Source organism: Choristoneura fumiferana, chromosome 17 (assembly GCF_025370935.1).
Source record: "Choristoneura fumiferana chromosome 17, NRCan_CFum_1, whole genome shotgun sequence".
Taxonomy (NCBI): Eukaryota; Metazoa; Arthropoda; class Insecta; order Lepidoptera; family Tortricidae; genus Choristoneura; species Choristoneura fumiferana.
Window position 1 is genome coordinate 21,426,392 of NC_133488.1, and position 18,157 is coordinate 21,444,548.

Genomic DNA, 18,157 nt, shown 5'->3' on the forward strand with positions numbered 1-18,157 from the left:
CGGGCAACGCACGCCGCGGCGGGCGGAGCGGGGGCGGGGCGGACGGGGTAAAAGCCTCTCTGCTTTTCGCTAATGCTAATATTGGCTGAGTGAGCGTTTCACTCAAAAGATCGAACCTAAGTAATTGTGAAAGCGCCGTACTGAAATATTTAAAGCGATTATCGTGGTGAACATCCGCTCCACGGACCGTCTGAAGAATACAATTATTTTATTTAAAAGGTCCAATATTTCTGATGTCAATGGAATTTGTTTTAACTTGGGTACACATGAATAAATACCTTAATACTAGTCTTGATCGTTATCAGTATCTCAATATAACGATGATATTTAAGTCTAGTTGCATAAGGACCATAAGGTCTCATTTTCATCATCTCAGACAGAAAATATATATAAATATATATCGCTAGCGCTCGTCGTCGCACCTAACTATACTTGATACCATGGTGATAACTCTGCTTATCGTGTTTCTTCGAACAGTTGTTCGGTTAACTGAAACAATTACGAAACAAACAATCGACTAAACGTAAATCTGCATATCGCTATTCTGCCTAGCGACTACTCGGTGAAACGAATAATAGGCGCAACGTAATTATACCAAATTGCTCGGCCAAAAGAAAAATCTGCCAATAGTTGTCTGCGAAACGAAAATCTGCGTAATTAAACTCGACAAAATGACAGGTCACCCCGAAATATCGAGTGTCGTTTAAATAAAGGTACGCGGAACAAACCCGAACTTTAATTCATGAAATTGTAATGACCGCGATAGCCTAAAATATTCCTATTTTTCACGGAAAGTGTTACTTCCATACATCAAAGGTTCCGGTCAGCGTAAATAAACGATTCAGTTGAGGCATTGTAATAGGCAAAGCCGCCGCCCGCGTGGCGGGAACGGGAATGTGGAGTGAATTGATTCTCGGTTGTACACCCAGCGGCAGCGGCGAGCAAAGGCCGGAATTCAATTAGTACCTATATAGGCCTAATTGATTCTCCGTGTCGCGGGAAAAATGCGGGCAGGGCCTGCCGCCTGGCTCACCGCAACCCTTTTGCCTGGAAAATTTCAATTGAGACTGGAATGGAAAACATTCATAATATTTGACGCAGTAAATAACTGGTTAATGCTGGTATATAAATCTTGAGAGGAGTCTCTGCTCAGTTGTGGTTGTGAATTTAACCCAACTGGTCCGCTGCCGGCGCGCGGGCCGGTGGTGCTTTTACTTTAATAGCCCCATGAATAACTGATGATAGCTCCGCCAGATTGGAGCGGCCGATTACTTAATCTCTGCAATTCCGCGCCGCCATTATTCATACGCTTCCGATTGATTTACGACGCGCCGCCGCCGTATCATCAGTTAGTTGATACAAAATTAATCATTAAAACCAAATTTTGCCAAAGCTTGACTTTCAAAGTAAGCTAATGTGACCACAGTTCCGTTACTCGACCGCTGTCACGGATAAGGTCGGCCGACGCACACTGCAGTTTCGGTGTCTGTCACGGTCGCCACTTTGTCAAAGAGGCAGATAAATGAAGAAACTTCTACAATAATGTAGATTTAATAAAGAACTGGTATTAAGAGGTTTTTACGTAAAACGAGCGTTGTTCTAAAATCGATGCCTCGTGCCCTCAACGTGCCCTTCTCTCGCTCAGTGCGTACGAACAAAAAATGATGGTCATCGCGCGATCTCGCGCGAACATAATGCAGTTCGAATCTTTAAAATCATTCTTCGAATTAAATTTTCCAGAGTATTTAATTAGGTCAAAACTTAGTTTACCATTTTCCGCAACCCAAATTAAGAGGGTCCAGTCGTTCTCATTTGATTATATTAATCGAAACCGCCGCTGCTGTAACTTGATCTCAAACTCTATTGTATCTTCCAGGTTTACTCTGCAATGAGTGAATAAAGCGAGGCGGCGGGAGACAGACGCAGGCGCCAGCGGAGAGTGGCAGTCCGGGTGGGGGGAGGGGGAGGGGGAGGGTGAGGGGGGACATGAACGACCCGCGCGCGAGCAGCGCGACCGCGCCGCCTGCGAGGCGCGCCTCAACGCCACCGCGCCGCCCAACGGTGAGCCGTCAGGTGACGACATCCGCTCGAGTAAAGCGTGGACGAGGGATACTGACGGTGTGTCTGTGCGCAGGGCTGTACTGTCCGGGCACGTTCGACTCGTGGCAGTGCTGGCCGGCCACGCGCGCCGGCGGGCTCGCGCGCGCGCCGTGCCCCGACTTCGTCCCCGGCTTCCGCTCCGACCGTGAGTCTTCTCTCTCTCTCCGAGGGCGCTTCGCGACCGCTTCGCCGGCAACGAACCGTTACCGATCGACCCTCTCTCGTTGCAGGTCTCGCCCACAAGGAGTGCCTCGGCAACGGGTCATGGTGGAGCCACCCCACGACGGGCCACCCCTGGTCCAACTACACCAACTGCGTGCCGGCGGAAGATGTTCGTCATCCTTACGTAACCGTCGTCCGTCGCCGGTCCGCCGCACGCCGCACGCCGCTCTAACGCGTTTCTCGGTCGCAGGACGTGAGCGACATCATCGCGGTGTACGAGGCGGGCTACGGCGTGTCGCTGGTGGCGCTGGTGGCGTCGCTGGGCATCCTGCTGTACTTCCGGTCGCTGCGCTGCGCGCGCATCACGGTGCACATGAACCTGTTCGCGTCGTTCGCGCTGAACAACGCGCTGTGGCTCGTGTGGTACGCGCTGGTCATGCGCGCGCCGGCCACGCTGGCCGCGTCCCCCGCCTGGTGCCGCGCGCTCAACGCCGCGCTGCAGTACGCGCTGCTCACCAACTACACCTGGATGCTGTGCGAGGGGCTCTACCTGCACACGGTGCTGGTGCACGCCTTCGTGTCCGAGCGGCGGCTGCTGCGCGCGCTGCTGGCGGCCGGCTGGCTGCTGCCGCTGCCGTCGGCCGTCGTGCACGCGGCGCGCCGCGCGCTGGCCCACGAGGACCTGTGCTGGCTGGACGAGGCGGGCCCGCGCGCCGAGCTGGCCGTGCTCGTGTGCGGCGCCGTGCTGCTCAACCTGGCGTTCCTGTGCAACATCGTGCGCGTGCTGTGCACCAAGCTGCGGGCGGGCGGCGGGCGGGGGGCGCGGCGGGCGCGGCGCGGCCCTCGGCCACCGCGCTGCACGCGCTGCGCGCCACGTGCCTGCTGGCGCCGCTGCTGGGGCTGCAGTACCTGCTGACGCCGTTCCGTCCGGGGCGCGACGCCGGCTGGTGGCTGCTCTACGAGTACGTGTCGGCGCTGTGCTCGTCGCTGCAGGGGCTGTGCGTGGCCGTGCTCTACTGCTTCTGCAACGGCGAGGTGCTGGCGCAGCTGCGGCGGCGCTGGCGCGTGCTCACGTTCCGGCCGCGCGCCAACTCGACCACCAACACGACCGTCAGCGTGAGTAGCCCGCGCCTGCTGGCCTGCTGCCCGTGCTGCGCGCGCGCGCCGTCCACTGACCGAGTGCGTGTGTTGCAGTTCGTGCGCTCGGCGGCGCCGGGCGGGCCGAGGACAAGGTGTGACTGGCGGCGCCCCTCGCGGGGGGCGACCCGCCCGCGGGGGGCGCCCCGCCCGCGGAGGGCGACGCGGACGAGCGCCGGCGCGGCGACGGCCGCCACATCCGCTTCGAGCTGGTGGACAGCGACGAGGAGGCGCCGCCGCACACGCGCCTGCTGTAGGCGCCGCCGACTGTTGCATGAGTGACGCTTCGTGTGTAAACTGACACTAACTCTCTCGTTAGGTGCTGCATGTTCTGTAGTGGTTTCTATCTCTAATTAAACAGTGGGTGTGACCGTGTTACGTGTTGTACAGAACTTTATGAGGTTCATGCGACCCCGGTCCGGCGCGGCCGGTCGTCGCCGCGTCCCGGGTCCGCGACGCCCGCGACGCTGTAAATACGCAATGGGAAAAGGAAACGCTAAAGGCCCGCGACTCCGTCGCCGCCGTGTACAGTACAGTAAGTAGGTATTGCTGATTCTTGTACATTTGTACATAATTTTATAAGTTGAATATAATATACACTGTGTTACACGCGTCACCGTTTTACTTGCCTCCCCGCCCAACAACTACCTTCGATTATGTTATCTCAAAACATCAATGTTATTTCTTTGCCAGTAGAAAAAACCCATTACGATATTTATAAACAGTCAAAAGAACTAAAAAAAAAATATGTAACTGTATAAAACAGAAATCACGACGTGAACACCCAAACTACACACTCGAAAGAAGTCCTTTCCAGAATTTAATGTCAGTAATATTGCTACCGAGTCCGCTTGCTCAGCCGGCTGTGCGCTTGACAAGAACAGCCCTGATACCACGAAACTCGTAACGTAATAAGTGATGCCCGTCATAACAAGCGACAGTCGCTATTCCGCTATTCCGAGACGTTATCATAAGACTATCAACTCTTGTAGGTACCGTACCGGGCACGTATCTGAATATCGAAAATTGAAATATCAATAGTAAAAATATTGACTTTCAAAATATCGAACCTAACCTACTTTCGATATTTTGACCGTCGGCTTTTTAACTTTAGATATATTAATTTTCGATATTCAGATACGTCCCCCTTGTACCAGTAAGCGTTTACAGTAGGTACTGATATGATAAGTATTACAGTATGTACCTACTGATAATGATTGATTACATAGTCTACACTTTTTTTGTAGAAGTTAAATTATTATTTTTTAATAAAAGTGGTAAACTATACACACTTCTTTTGTTTTATTTCCTATATATTATGTTCGAAAAAAAGGCTACAATATAATTATTAATTAAACTGGTTGTAAAGGGCCAAAATCTTATTCATATTTTTTCGTATAATGACCCCAAGTCCGGCCAGCATGGGTTAAGCGTGAGACACTTAACAACGGTGTTACATTATCATGTACTAAATAGAGGTTTGTATTAGTACATTGTGTCTTAAGGGCGGTAAATAAGGAATTACGAACGAGAGTCTATTAGAAGCCCGAAGTCGAAGACTGAGGGCTTTAATGAGTCGATGTTCGTAATTATAGTACCGCCCGTGCGACATACAATGTTTTTCATCACATTTGCAAGTAAAATTTTATATTTGTAAAAGAAAAAATATAATTCTTCCAAATATGGGCGATATCTTAGGCTGTGCTCTTGGCAGCGTCGCCCTCTACCTCCCTCGGCACTCGGCACTCGGCATGCGCCGCAACGTGCGTGTGCATGTAGACCATGTAGTGCTGCATGCAGCAGCGCGCGCAGCGCCATCAGTACGGGCACCGACTCATTTACCGTCCTTGGGCTTCATGGCATGAAAATGTGTACGCGCAATGACTCATTTACCGACCACGGGTTTCATGACAAGCACATTAAGGTCGAGGGTTTTATTTGGGGGGTTGCAACTAAGGTAGCTTGCATGTTACGACACTGTTTACGAGCAATTGTCATGAAAAATAATTTGTAGGTATAGTATAGTGTCAGTTCCCCAGCGCGTCGCTCACGGCGGCCGACCACCGGTGTCTGGCAGCGGAACCTCGCGTACACTGATACTCCTCAAATAACTGCCAGCAATAATATTACATAGAACAAAGAACTCAAAAACATCATTACACGCTCCAAAAGCTGCACGAATAGTTGTGTTACCTAGATATTTTTAGAGCTTTGTCCTACTATCATATTATATGTATGCTTTGTCCTTCCTACGAGTATGTGACAATATAAAAATTAATATTATCGCGGTGGAAAATGTTATGTAGGGAGACAAATCGAACATAGCGGTATATTGTTTTGTCTTCTTAACTTATAGTTAGTAAATCACGTATTGTCTCGAGCAAGAACATTAAGAGTATCAATACGTCCAGGAAGCCAATTTTTATTAGTCACGCGCATGAAAATTCATTCGACAATGGTATCAATCTACTTATTATTATGTATTGTATTGTTACAGAATTGCTGCTCTAGCTTTAAATTTCGAAACTTTGAATAGTGAATAATATACTACTTGGTATGTAGGTATACTACCAGCTGCACATATAACACATATTTAGAATAGAATAGAATAGTTAATTAAAATACAATTTTTCGCTATTTTTAAATGGAATCATGGTTGTGATTTGGAAAATTTGCTCTCAATAGGTACCTACATACTTTTAACCACCTTTCGTGCACTAATTATACACCTGGTATTGATTGTCAGTGAAAGTGCAGCGTCGCCGGTTATTTGCGGAGTCGTCGTCCGCCGATCATTGGCAGCTGCATCGATACGCCGCTAATTTAAACTACTTCGATTCTTGCCTCGTTGTTTATTTATAAGTGCCTCCTTTTACGGACAGCGTCCGCGCCTACAGCTGCTAAAATAAGAATAGTTGCAGGCATTTAAGCAATGTGTCACGGAATGATTATAGTTAGCTTTCAAGCTGAAATTCATGTAGCTGTGTGATGGCGTGTAGCGATGCAGAGGTCTGCAGTGTAAATGTAAAGCGAGAGTCGAGCGCCGCGTGCGGCGATGACGCGCAGCCGAAGAGTTGTTAAGTTGGTATCAAATCAGACACCAAAGTCAGTAACAAAAGTTATATTATTAAACAACGTAAACTTAAAAATTAACCCACTTACACGATAACGCAAGAGCGTGCAGTCTCCGACAGCGAATACAAAATAAATACATTGACACCGCAGTGCGTATAAAATTTGAGTAAAAGCGAAACGACGGAACTCGCGGGTTCCGCAGCGGAGCGGGGGCGGGGGCGAGGGGAGGCGGGGGCGGGCGCGCCTAGAAGCACTTGCGGTGCACGATGCCGGGGCCCGACTCGTCGTACTCCTGCTTGGAGATCCACATCTGCTGGAAGGTGGAGAGCGAGGCCAGGATGGAGCCGCCGATCCAGACGGAGTACTTCCTCTCGGGCGGCGCGATGATCTTGATCTTGATGGTGGAGGGCGCGAGGGCGGTGATCTCCTTCTGCATCCGGTCGGCGATGCCGGGGTACATGGTGGTGCCGCCGGACAGCACCGTGTTGGCGTACAGGTCCTTGCGGATGTCCACGTCGCACTTCATGATGGAGTTGTACACGGTCTCGTGGATGCCGCACGACTCCATGCCCAGGAAGGACGGCTGGAACAGCGCCTCCGGACAGCGGAAGCGCTCGTTGCCGATCGTGATGACCTGCCCGTCCGGCAGCTCGTACGACTTCTCCAGCGACGTGGACGCGGCCGCCGTCTGCATCTCCTGCTCGAAGTCCAGCGCCACGTAGCACAGCTTCTCCTTGATGTCGCGCACGATCTCGCGCTCGGCCGTCGTCGTGAACGAGTAGCCGCGCTCCGTCAGGATCTTCATCAGGTAGTCGGTCAGGTCGCGGCCGGCCAGGTCCAGCCGGAGGATGGCGTGCGGCAGCGCGTAGCCCTCGTAGATGGGGACCGTGTGGGACACGCCGTCGCCGGAGTCCAGCACGATGCCGGTGGTGCGACCGGACGCGTACAGCGACAGCACGGCCTGGATCGCGACGTACATCGCGGGGCAGTTGAACGTCTCGAACATGATCTGAGTCATCTTTTCGCGATTCGCCTTCGGGTTGAGGGGCGCCTCCGTCAGCAGGATGGGGTGCTCCTCGGGCGCGACGCGCAGCTCGTTGTAGAAGGTGTGGTGCCAGATCTTCTCCATGTCGTCCCAGTTGGTGATGATGCCGTGCTCGATGGGGTACTTGAGGGTGAGGATGCCTCGCTTGCTCTGGGCCTCGTCTCCCACGTAGGAGTCCTTCTGTCCCATGCCGACCATGACGCCCTGGTGGCGCGGGCGGCCCACGATGGACGGGAACACGGCGCGCGGCGCGTCGTCGCCCGCGAACCCCGCCTTGCACATGCCGGACCCGTTGTCCACCACCAGCGCGCCCGCATCGTCGTCGCACATCCTGACTGTCGCTTCGCTCGCGGTCGCTGCTCACAAGATAGAACCCGCTCGGAGTCCTGCAACAAACGATGACACCGTCAAAATTACAATGCACCGATTCACTTCGTCCCGCCCCGAGTCGCGTTACGTCAGATCAGACTTTACCGATGAAGACTGTGATCAATCAGCACCGGCTGTACTCTTTACTTTTAATTTAATTTCCAACAACGCGTCCCAGTGCTCTGATCACGCAAAATCGTCTGTGTATTCACTGGCACAAACTGATAGAGTTCAGATATTCTGTAGCGAGTTAGAAATAGAAAAGGTTTCGCTGAAGTCGACACTCACGCTGTGGGGTGTCGGGCGGCGCGGCGGCAGTAGGCGGCGGCGCGCGGCGCGCGGCTTTATACTGCGCTCCCCCCCCCTCCCTCCCCCTCCCCCTCCCCGCCCCGCGCACCGCCGCCCTACAAGGCGCTTCCCGCCGCGGGCGGCGCGCGCGCCGACTGCCATGTAAGAGCATCCGCGTCGTGCCCGTTGTTTATTTCGAGTGCATTGTCAACCGCCGCCGCGCGATAGTATTCAATCGCATTTAGATTACTTATTTTGGCTGGCGTACTTACGACCGGGAAAACATTGGTCCGTGGGTTAGTATCGTTATCATGCAGATTTTTTATCAAGATCTTTAGATTCTGACACTAATCTAAAAAGACATAAGAGGTGAGTTTCCAAAACGACGCGCTGTTCTTGGTATATTCTTATCATGGAAAAAATTGATTCTTCATTTCGGAGTTGCGTGTTTTGTGTTGAGTACTCGTATACCTCCTGACACCAGGAACTGGCTGCACGAGGCTGGAGAAATAAAATAATCTTAAACTTAGATTTTTTGCGAAATCATAATAATAATAATTTAACTATGTTTGCAGTTTTAATTAAGAAAATCATCCTAAATGGAGTATTAAGTAAGCATGTCGATAAGAAGATTGTTGCATTACTTTTTATTTATTTTTTAATCAGAAGACGTTGTAGAGTCGGCTACAATACAACGACACCATACCACGCCATAACGCCATGTCATTAAAAAGATAGGTAAGTACATACAGATGATATCAAAAATGAATCTTTGACAATTGGGACCATTTTTTTATTTCGAAGAAGCGATAACATCGCATTGATTATTGCTTACCTTACCTTGTATTTTTTCTCTACGTGCCTCTTTTTTTTGTACTTGCCTACTATATTGTGTGTTTAATAAATACTCATTGTACTGGTATTGTATTGTGATGATGATGACCGTCCCTGCAGATGGCAACCAAAAAACTGACCCATCATACATTACAATACAATTACTTTTTACTGAATACCACAATTATATAGCAAGAAGTACAGAAAGCAGAGGTATGTACCATCAGGCAAATATGTGGTCTACCACCCTAAAGCTGATAATCGTTTGCATGTCATAAAACAATAATGCCAATAGACGTGTCTGTCAACTTGAAAGTTCTACTTTAGCGCCATATTCATTTGATAGGAACTTGTTTAAAAATTGATATACCACTTATTTGGCCGATGGTACATACCTCTGCTCTATGTAGATAATACATAGAGAAAATAAAGAAGGTAAACAATAGGCAGCCTTTTCGCTTCAGAGCGATCTCTCGTCAACATCATCATTACTTTTCTAAAATTATAAAAATAAAATATCCCAAAATTCATGCGATAATTTATAATTCATCGCCTAGAAAGGAAAAACGGAATCCTGTTAGGCCAACTCATGCGGCAGCCCGCAGGTACTCTCGCCTGTCTCCGCCCTCTCTCTCTCTCTCTACTCTCGTTTGTGCTCTAAACCAATGGACCGATTCCGTTTTGGAACAGATATGACATTTATGCGTTTTTGTAATTTAATCATTTACATTTACCTTGTTTTATAACATAAATAGATTTTGCTTATAATAGGTACTTAATCGTACTTTGGGGATTGGAAATAAAAAATATCAACAACATTTCAGCTACAACTCTCCACATGTCAGCAACTCTCAGCTTTCTAGCTTTAGTGATTTATACCCTGCCCTATGCTGTGCTGTGTAGGGCTATGTATGGCTGGCAAGGCGCGCCTTTCACGTTCTATCTAATTACGGTAAAACGTGTAAAAACGTACCTAATTTAAATTAAGTAAATAAATAAATAATACCTTTAGACAAATTACAGCTCTCTAATTTCGTAATAAATTAAAATATCTTCAAAACCATAAGAAGCGAGATAGTTGCAAAAAAACCTACTTTTGTGACCTTGAATATCTTAGGACGTATACACAAGATCTTATGTGACTTTTGAGACAATATTGCCATAGTAAAAGTTTATGAGGGTTGCAGTTTATTGCCTCTCGTTTCGACTTGCAACGTGTATATGACTTTATTATCACTTTCTTCTTCGAAATTACTTAAATATTGGGACTTTTGCTTGAAAATATAAGGAACATCACTATGTTATATAAGGAGTATCACCATATTGTATTTTTATTTTTGAAATATAAGTCTCAATTTTGGTGCATGTACCTACAAAAGAACACTGAAAAAAAAAGAATAGCTGAACTACTAGCTTACATAATAAACAAAAAATATTATAATTAATAATAATAATAATAGATAACATGAATAGCTGAATTTCGATACCAATTAGCCAAAATTGACTAATTAGGAACCAAAACTATATGTTAATATTACAAAACTGGTCTTGTAAGACATCACCTAACTTTTAGCTACCTAATAGGCCTTAGTTTTGTGTTTTGTAGTCACTCAAGTTATGTTACATTACAAGCAGATTTTTTTTGTTACTGTTTTGTAAGAAGCCAGAAAACTGTAGCTAGAGCTGGAAATCGAACCCCATCTGTGTATATTATGTATACCCGTACGTACGTACAGTACCCTATTTTACTGTCCATAACTTATGAGTGTATATCTTGTTGGTGTATGTATAATAAGTAATTTATGGTGAAACACGCGCCACACAATGACGAGAAGGTATCTCGTTTCGATTCTCAGCCCCAGTTAGTATACTTTCAGGTTTTTTAGTTGCAGTGTTATTTAAAGAATATTTTCTAACAGGGACACGGTTAAAATAAAAGCTTAATTTTCATGTTTTATGGCGATCAGATTCTGATTATAAACATTTGCATTTTTTCGTTATGCATCATGCGACTGATCGCAGTCGTAGTGGTAAAGATCACCTGCGCCTGCGACGACCGCGGAGCGCGGGCGAGTCGCTCCTTTTACGGTAGTTGCCCAAACGTCGCGCACGCTGCTTGAAGGTTGCGCTAAAATTAAAATTGAAAGTAAATCGCAGACGTCGATGGGACGACCGGCGGACGACCTCAATGCTTATAGATAAGAGCGGCGGCGGCGGCGGGCGGCGCAGCGCCCCACGCGGCGGGCTGCTCAGCCTCCAGGCTGGATCATTTCATCAGTTAAGCAATTATAAAAAAATAATACCTCTCATTCGATTTTCAAAAAAATATTTAGGTAGGCGAGGAATTAAACTGATCTGAAAGAACATTGTGTATGGGAATTCACTTTTCGGAAAGAATTTTGGCGAACAAAAAATGAAAATTCCTTATAAATGAGTTCAAAACTTTTGAACATTATACCTACCTATTACCTACTTAGGCGAAAATCCATTCATTGTGCTTTTTTGGCAAATCGATTATCTTAAATGAAAATAAATTAAACATATTGATGAATTTAATGTGACCAGATAATAAACAATAATGTTTACAATTAAGAATAATTAAATTAGATAATAAATTAAATTAATAAAACTTAAAGTATTACATAAAATTAAAATAAAACCTAAAACTAAAACAAATTAGGTACTTAAAGAGTACCCCTTAGGCAAGGTCCCGAAGATGTTGGCAGCGGCAGCCGCGCGTTTCCTCCTTGAAATAGGTATACATATTGTATACTGTGTCTCTTAAACTAGAATAAGTATGCTCAGGTATTTTCTACCATCTGATTTCATTTTCAAAATAAGAACCCTTAAACGAATGAATGATTCCTTTATTCACAGAAACATATTCAAACAAAACCTTTACTATCTTTGGAGTCATCATCATCATCCCAGCCTATTTCCGTCCCACTGCTGGGCATAGGGCTCCTCTCAGAATGAGAAGCCGTTGGTAGTTCCCGCGCGGGCCCAGTGCGGATTAGGAACTTCGCACACACCATTGAATTGTTTCGTAGATTTGTGCAGATTTCCTCACAATGTTTTCCTTCACTGTAATGCTCGTGGTAAATTTGAATGAATGAATGAATGATTTATTTTGAAAAACATCACAACAATATCAGTTTTTATAAAGCCTGTCTAAGAAACAAAGGTATAGTGAATTTATTGTTGAGGTGATTCCAAAAAAAGATTTCACTCAGCATGAAATGCAAAGACGCTGATTTTCAGTGAATCCGTAAGCAAAACAATAGAAGCGCAGTGTGCAGGTACTCAAATATAATAATTAAAATGCAATTGCAATTTTCAACGCTGTGCACTTTAAACATCGACCAATGAGAAAACATTTGTCAACTTCAATTAAGAATTCCTGAATTTTTACACTTGGCTAGCCTAGCCTAAGCATCTGCTAAAATATGTATATCGGAATATTTTTTAAAACAAATAATAAACAATTAGGTACTTAGTTAATTTTAGTAGGCTAAGCAAGTTTTAATGCCATAACCGCAAAAACATTGCGGCTAGCGTGCAGTTTGCGTGCAATCTTGCCAACTGCAATGGAACTGCGATGGAAAAAGTATGCGCAAACGGTGGTTGGCAGTTATGCTGCAGTTGGAATACAGTCGGCCTAGCGCAGCCCTAAGCGAGGTATCCGCAGGGCGCGGGCGACGTGCGCTGATTGATTCAACGCTCAATGCCAATACATATAATTATTGTCGTGGAGTTATTTCTGTCGCGCCCAGCGGGAAGACGTATACTGCGCGCGCGCAACGCTCCCACATTAGCGAAATTATGCACTTTTTAGGGTTCCGTAGTCAACAAGGAACCCTTATAGTTTCGCCATGTCTGTCCGTCTGTCTGTCTGTCTGTCTGTCCGTCCGTCCGCGGCTAATCTCAGAGACCGTTAGTACTGGAAAGCTGTAGTTTGGCATGACTATACATATCAATCACGACGACAAAGTGGTAAAATAAAAAATAAACCTTTTTGCAAGTGGGACCCTAGGGGTTCAATTTGAGAAAAACAAAATAAAGTTTTTAGACGTATATTTAGCCCCTAAGGTTTCACTGACAGAAAAAAGAATCTCGAGGGTCGCGGATACGAGAGAGTTGAGTTGGAAGGCGTTTCTCGGGGAGGCTTCCCTGGATTAGAGTCCGAAGCGCAGACCAACGGTGCTGGACAAAGGCTGGAGGCAGTAGGGGCTCCAGGGCCAGCAAGCAGCAGCAATATGGCCTTGCAGAAAGAGGAAGGTCAAGGGCTTCGGTTCCAGGCAGCCATGCAGAAGGTGTTGGTGTGAAACGGTGATGGGTCAGTCCCAGACCGTGCTGTGCCGCCCTGAAATTAGCACTTGTTTAGGCAAGGTTCAGATGAGCTTCCTAATCATCAGGTCAGCCGTAATGTTGGAGGTGGTAGAAGATCGTTCGAAGAATTTTAAAAATAGAAATACAAAAATTAAGGTAAATTAAATTTGAAAAAGAAAGTTCGTTACAATTTTGAAATATAAAAGGCCCAACGGTTTATAATTAAAATATAACACAGGATTTAAAATAATTACACAATTTTGAAATTAAAGTGCCTTGAATCATCATCAAAAGACAAAAAGTTGAATACCTAGATGAATAATAAGACGAGTCAAACAGCCGACACTGGCGTCAAAGTTGTGGAAAAATAATATTTTTCCGTTTATGAAAATCTGTGAAAAGGAAAGTTGACTGTATGAGAGAGAAAACGACGAAAGTAGAAGTAATAGAGGGACGAATCGAAAGCGATTAATATTGCGTCATGCAATAAAATGATATGGAATTTTGTAAAATAAAAAAGTAAATACATGCTGAGCGGCAATAAAACTGGCCCTCAAATGTATGCATCAATAGGTCATTTTGTATACGAGTACATTTTGTGTACGGATATTTTCAGTGTATGTATTTAATAACCTAAGAATCAATTATATACATAATATATTATTTAAGTATTGTGTAGTAATATTTATTTTGTTTCATACAAAAATACCATTCCGTCCAAAAATATTTTTCAGGTTTAAGAACATTTATTTCTCAAAAAGAAGATATATAAACTTCACTTACATTGAGATTTTAATTAAACTTAAATACATGCTACTATTTATGGGTAAAAAGTTTATCTACATTGCAGCAGCCGGGAATGCGCGGCGGCGCGGACACGGCGCAGACATTTTTTTAGCCAAGGGGGTAGATGCGCGCACACCCGCATACCGGCGCCGGCTCCGAGCCGCACGGCAAGCACCGGCCGATGCAATGCAAACAAACAGCAGGCTCCTAAATCTAACAAAGTTTAGTCATGCAATAATTGAAAATTAACATCGCGCTTTATCAAATACCCAACAATCCCCTGTGGTGGTTCATTTGGTGATATTGATACCTACATGAAATTTTAATTTATTTTTCACCTTAAGCTTTCTTCCACCTTCTCGTCTAAGATTTACACACAATCAAGCCATGTTTAGTTCAAATCCTACAGATAAATTGTTACAATTCGCGAATATTACAATACACAATAAAGAGTACAATAAAGAGTAATTGTATTGTATTTATGTATTGTTATTGCATATTACTTTTTATTTCTTATTTAACTGATTTAAATCCCCTAATGCCAAGCCGACCAACCTGCCGCGACAATTCAATTATGATTATGAAGTATCATCCGCAAAAAAGACTCCGCGAAAAAGAATTGTCTTAAATGTTTTCATAAACATAAACCACACACACACACACACATATACGCAAATATGCATACACATACACATACATACATACACATATACTATATTATATATATACATATATACACACAATATGCATACACTTTTTTTATATTTCATCATCATCATCATCATCATCATCGGCCTACTTAATCCACTTTTTATATTTCATTTAATTGAAACTATTTAACGATGATAATAATTTTGATAAATTTTGTGCCGCTGAGTATATTTTTGATCTTATGGTGAAGATCAAGTGGCCCTTATTGTGTTTTAGTTAACCGGCAGCCAAGCTTTTTTTAAGTAAGTTTAAAGCTTGGTTAAAGCACAGAATAAGTAATAGTTAAAGTAACGTATTTCTGTAACTTACCCATGACATTAATTTAATTAACTTATAGATATACATATTTAGTTAAGGTTTCTTAGGTAAGTTTTCTTTGTCTTCTTATAATTATTATTATTTAATTTAATTTAATCTATATTAAATATAATTACATAATTTTTCCATTATAAAAAAATGAATTAAAATTGAGACTGTTAATTTCCTAACAAAATTATAATTGCCAGCAATGTACAGCAAGTAAGTGTAAATGATAGCTGGGGGCCTACCATGATCTTTTCATAAACGATCCAAACGCAGAGCAATTAAATTTAGGCACCTAGACTGAATCGTCGAAATTGGTACCACGACGTTTATTTCTCAGAGCTGAGTCTCAATGGTTTACAAATGAATGAAAGACCGATATTGTCTCTGGTCCGAAACTGAAACGCTAAGTCGCGAAAGGGATGCCGCTATATGCAAACCAAATATTGTACACTAAAACCTCCTTATTTTGGAAAACCATAACTCTATGTCATTCCGTGTTCTTAGCAACCGTTGTGTTGATTACAAATAAAATGTTTACGCTGTCACTAATCCACGAGTCTCTTTTCTCACTGAAAAATAAGTTTTATCAATGAGGAGTTAAGAATGACAATGTCGTGAGTACCTATGAAAAGTTATAAAACTTGAATAAAAGTTTAAAAGTTCTTGAATACTTATTTAAAATATTCCAAGTAAAACACTTAAAATTCCAAAAGAATTGACAGAATGAGTAACTTATACTGAATCGCTAAATTTGACACTGAATCGATTCAATTCCCACTCAAGTTACGCGTCATGGTACGAAAACCGCTTGAAGTGAGTGAATGAAAATGTCTGTATCGCTGTCGCTAAACCGTGCTGGAACTGAATCGCAAAAGTAACGTCGTGGTACGAAATAGCGATGCAGTTCAGTTTAGAGCCTAAACTGAATCGTATTAAGAGAGCGTGGTAGGCCCCCTGACGATACTGTTTATTACTTGTCAAGTTACTTTGCTGTACATTGCTGGCAATTATAATTTTGTTAGAAAGTTAACAAAGTCTGAATTTTAGTTTATTTATTAAATTAATGTTGAAGCATTCCTTGAGTTATATCAATTTGGGGAGAGTCACTGATTATAAACCAAGAATACTGTTAACTAATATTTATTCCCAAAAGGACGAGTACACAGTCCTATGGGCGAGAGACTACTGGCGAGCCCGTCGGTATAGCTAACCTATAAAGATATCGCTATATGGGTAGCTATACAACTGTATCGCTACAATGACTGGTTAAGTTACAGAAATACGTAACTTTAACCTCTCTTAAAATATACCTGGCTGCCGGTAACGCACACAAGTGATGCTAATAATAATAATATAAGCGTGTTAATAAAAAGTTACCCAAAGTAGATATTATGGATTTTTATCACAACAACAGCATCTAACAAAATTTTGAGGTGATTTGTCATTATTTATTATTTTTTATTTATTTGACAATGAACTTTATAACTAAATGTCAGTCTACGTAGGTACCTAATCTAATTCTAAAAAACATACGAGCAATTAATAAACGAATCATCTTCATTCAGCGTGCCACGGTAACGCGGCGGGATTACAGTTCTGAAAGCGATGGTCTGAAAGTGTCTCTTCATCCTCCAGGACACGCCAATCGGTAATTTGTGCGGCTAGTACAGGGGTCGCAAACGTTATGTCCACGATGGATCCCCCCTGCCGACGCACACACGTATTGACGTTGCCCTGGTTAAGTATATCGAGACCAGTCGCTAGCACCCGGTCCCGAAGAACCTCTCCTTTGGGATCCGTATGTGGGGATCCCCAAGCAGCGTTTTTCGCATTCAGATCCCCCATGAGTAATAGCTGAGCCGGGGCGCACCTTCCCACAACTCTTCCCAATTCTTCCAAATATGTTTCAAATTCAAAAAGTGGTCGGTTAAGGGAGAAGTATGTAGCAATTACTGCTATTTCCCCCCATTTAACCGCCACGTAGCCCGGCCCATTCTCTATTTTGGATAGGGACGGGAAGTCACCTATGGTAGGCACAACAATCGCCACCCCGCCATCTGTTGCCCCGGCCCAGTTAGCCTGAGAGGGAACAAAATAAGGCTCAGCCACCACCGCTAATGCCAATTCCCACTCCGCCATGACTTGCATAAGCAAGTTTAATCTAGATGCTGTTGGTGTACTGGCATTTAGACGTCCATTGTATTGCCCCCTGCTGCCCTTTGGGTGTTTGAACTTATTGGGCTATCCCGGCCTTTCATGGAAGGAGGCTCACATGCTAGCCCTCCCATCACGTGCCCCGCTGGGCGCTTGGCATGGTGACATGCCCCACAGAAGGGCTCCGCCTGACACTCGGCAGACTTGTGTCCAGGTTTGGAACACCTGAAGCACAAGTCGCCTCTGTCCACAGGCGATGGGCAAAGTGCTCTGGTATGACCCGTCCCCAGGTACCTGTAGCACCTCATAGGTCTCTGCTCTAACGCCTTGATATGGGCGGCCGACCATCTCACCAGAATTTTTCCGGCTGTTAGGAGGGAATTGGCGGCTGTGATTGGGCATCGCACAAGGGCAGATCCAGAGCCACTCGCCAGGAGCCTAATCGGGCCTACCTGAACCTGCTCTGTAGAGCAGCCACCCTTGAGGACTATTACCGTCTTTAAATCCACCGCTGTTACCGATTCATCAAATCCGGTAACCCGGAGGTCCGCAGTTTTGCTGGTCTTTGTACTGAGGCCACGTCGCCTATCACCTGATTTATTTTTTCCGCCAGATCATCAGCAGCCCTGCCACTGCTGGCTCCTGGTACCTCTATAAGGCGCGCCCCGTGGCCGACTTACGGACCTTGACGCTTTCAATCCCTAAGCCAGCCAATTTGAGGGACGACGTGACCTTCTGCATAGCAGCCAGGTACGTCGTGTCAGCTTCTGGCCTAAGGGTTAACAAAACAGCAGCAGTATTTGGTGCCGTAAGTTTCTTGGCTGTCGTTGGTTTTTTTCACCTTCAGACTCGTTTTCGGCT

General features: G+C 44.9%; 1 protein-coding gene and 1 pseudogene across 1 annotated transcript; one reads left to right on the plus strand and one right to left on the minus strand.

The window, feature by feature from the left end:
• The first annotated feature begins 1,982 nt into the window (after positions 1 to 1,982).
• Positions 1,983 to 4,690, plus strand: LOC141437247 (calcitonin gene-related peptide type 1 receptor-like; annotated as a pseudogene).
• A 1,932-nt stretch (positions 4,691 to 6,622) lies between these two features.
• On the minus strand, positions 6,623 to 8,207 carry LOC141437460 (actin, muscle-type A2). The gene is made up of 2 exons (XM_074100850.1): positions 8,177 to 8,207; positions 6,623 to 7,905 (listed from the first exon to the last, which is right to left on the minus strand). Exon 2 carries the CDS (start codon positions 7,847 to 7,849, stop codon positions 6,719 to 6,721), a length of 1,131 nt encoding a protein of 376 aa, XP_073956951.1. The 5' UTR covers positions 7,850 to 7,905; positions 8,177 to 8,207; the 3' UTR covers positions 6,623 to 6,718.
• Between the last annotated feature and the right edge of the window lie 9,950 nt (positions 8,208 to 18,157).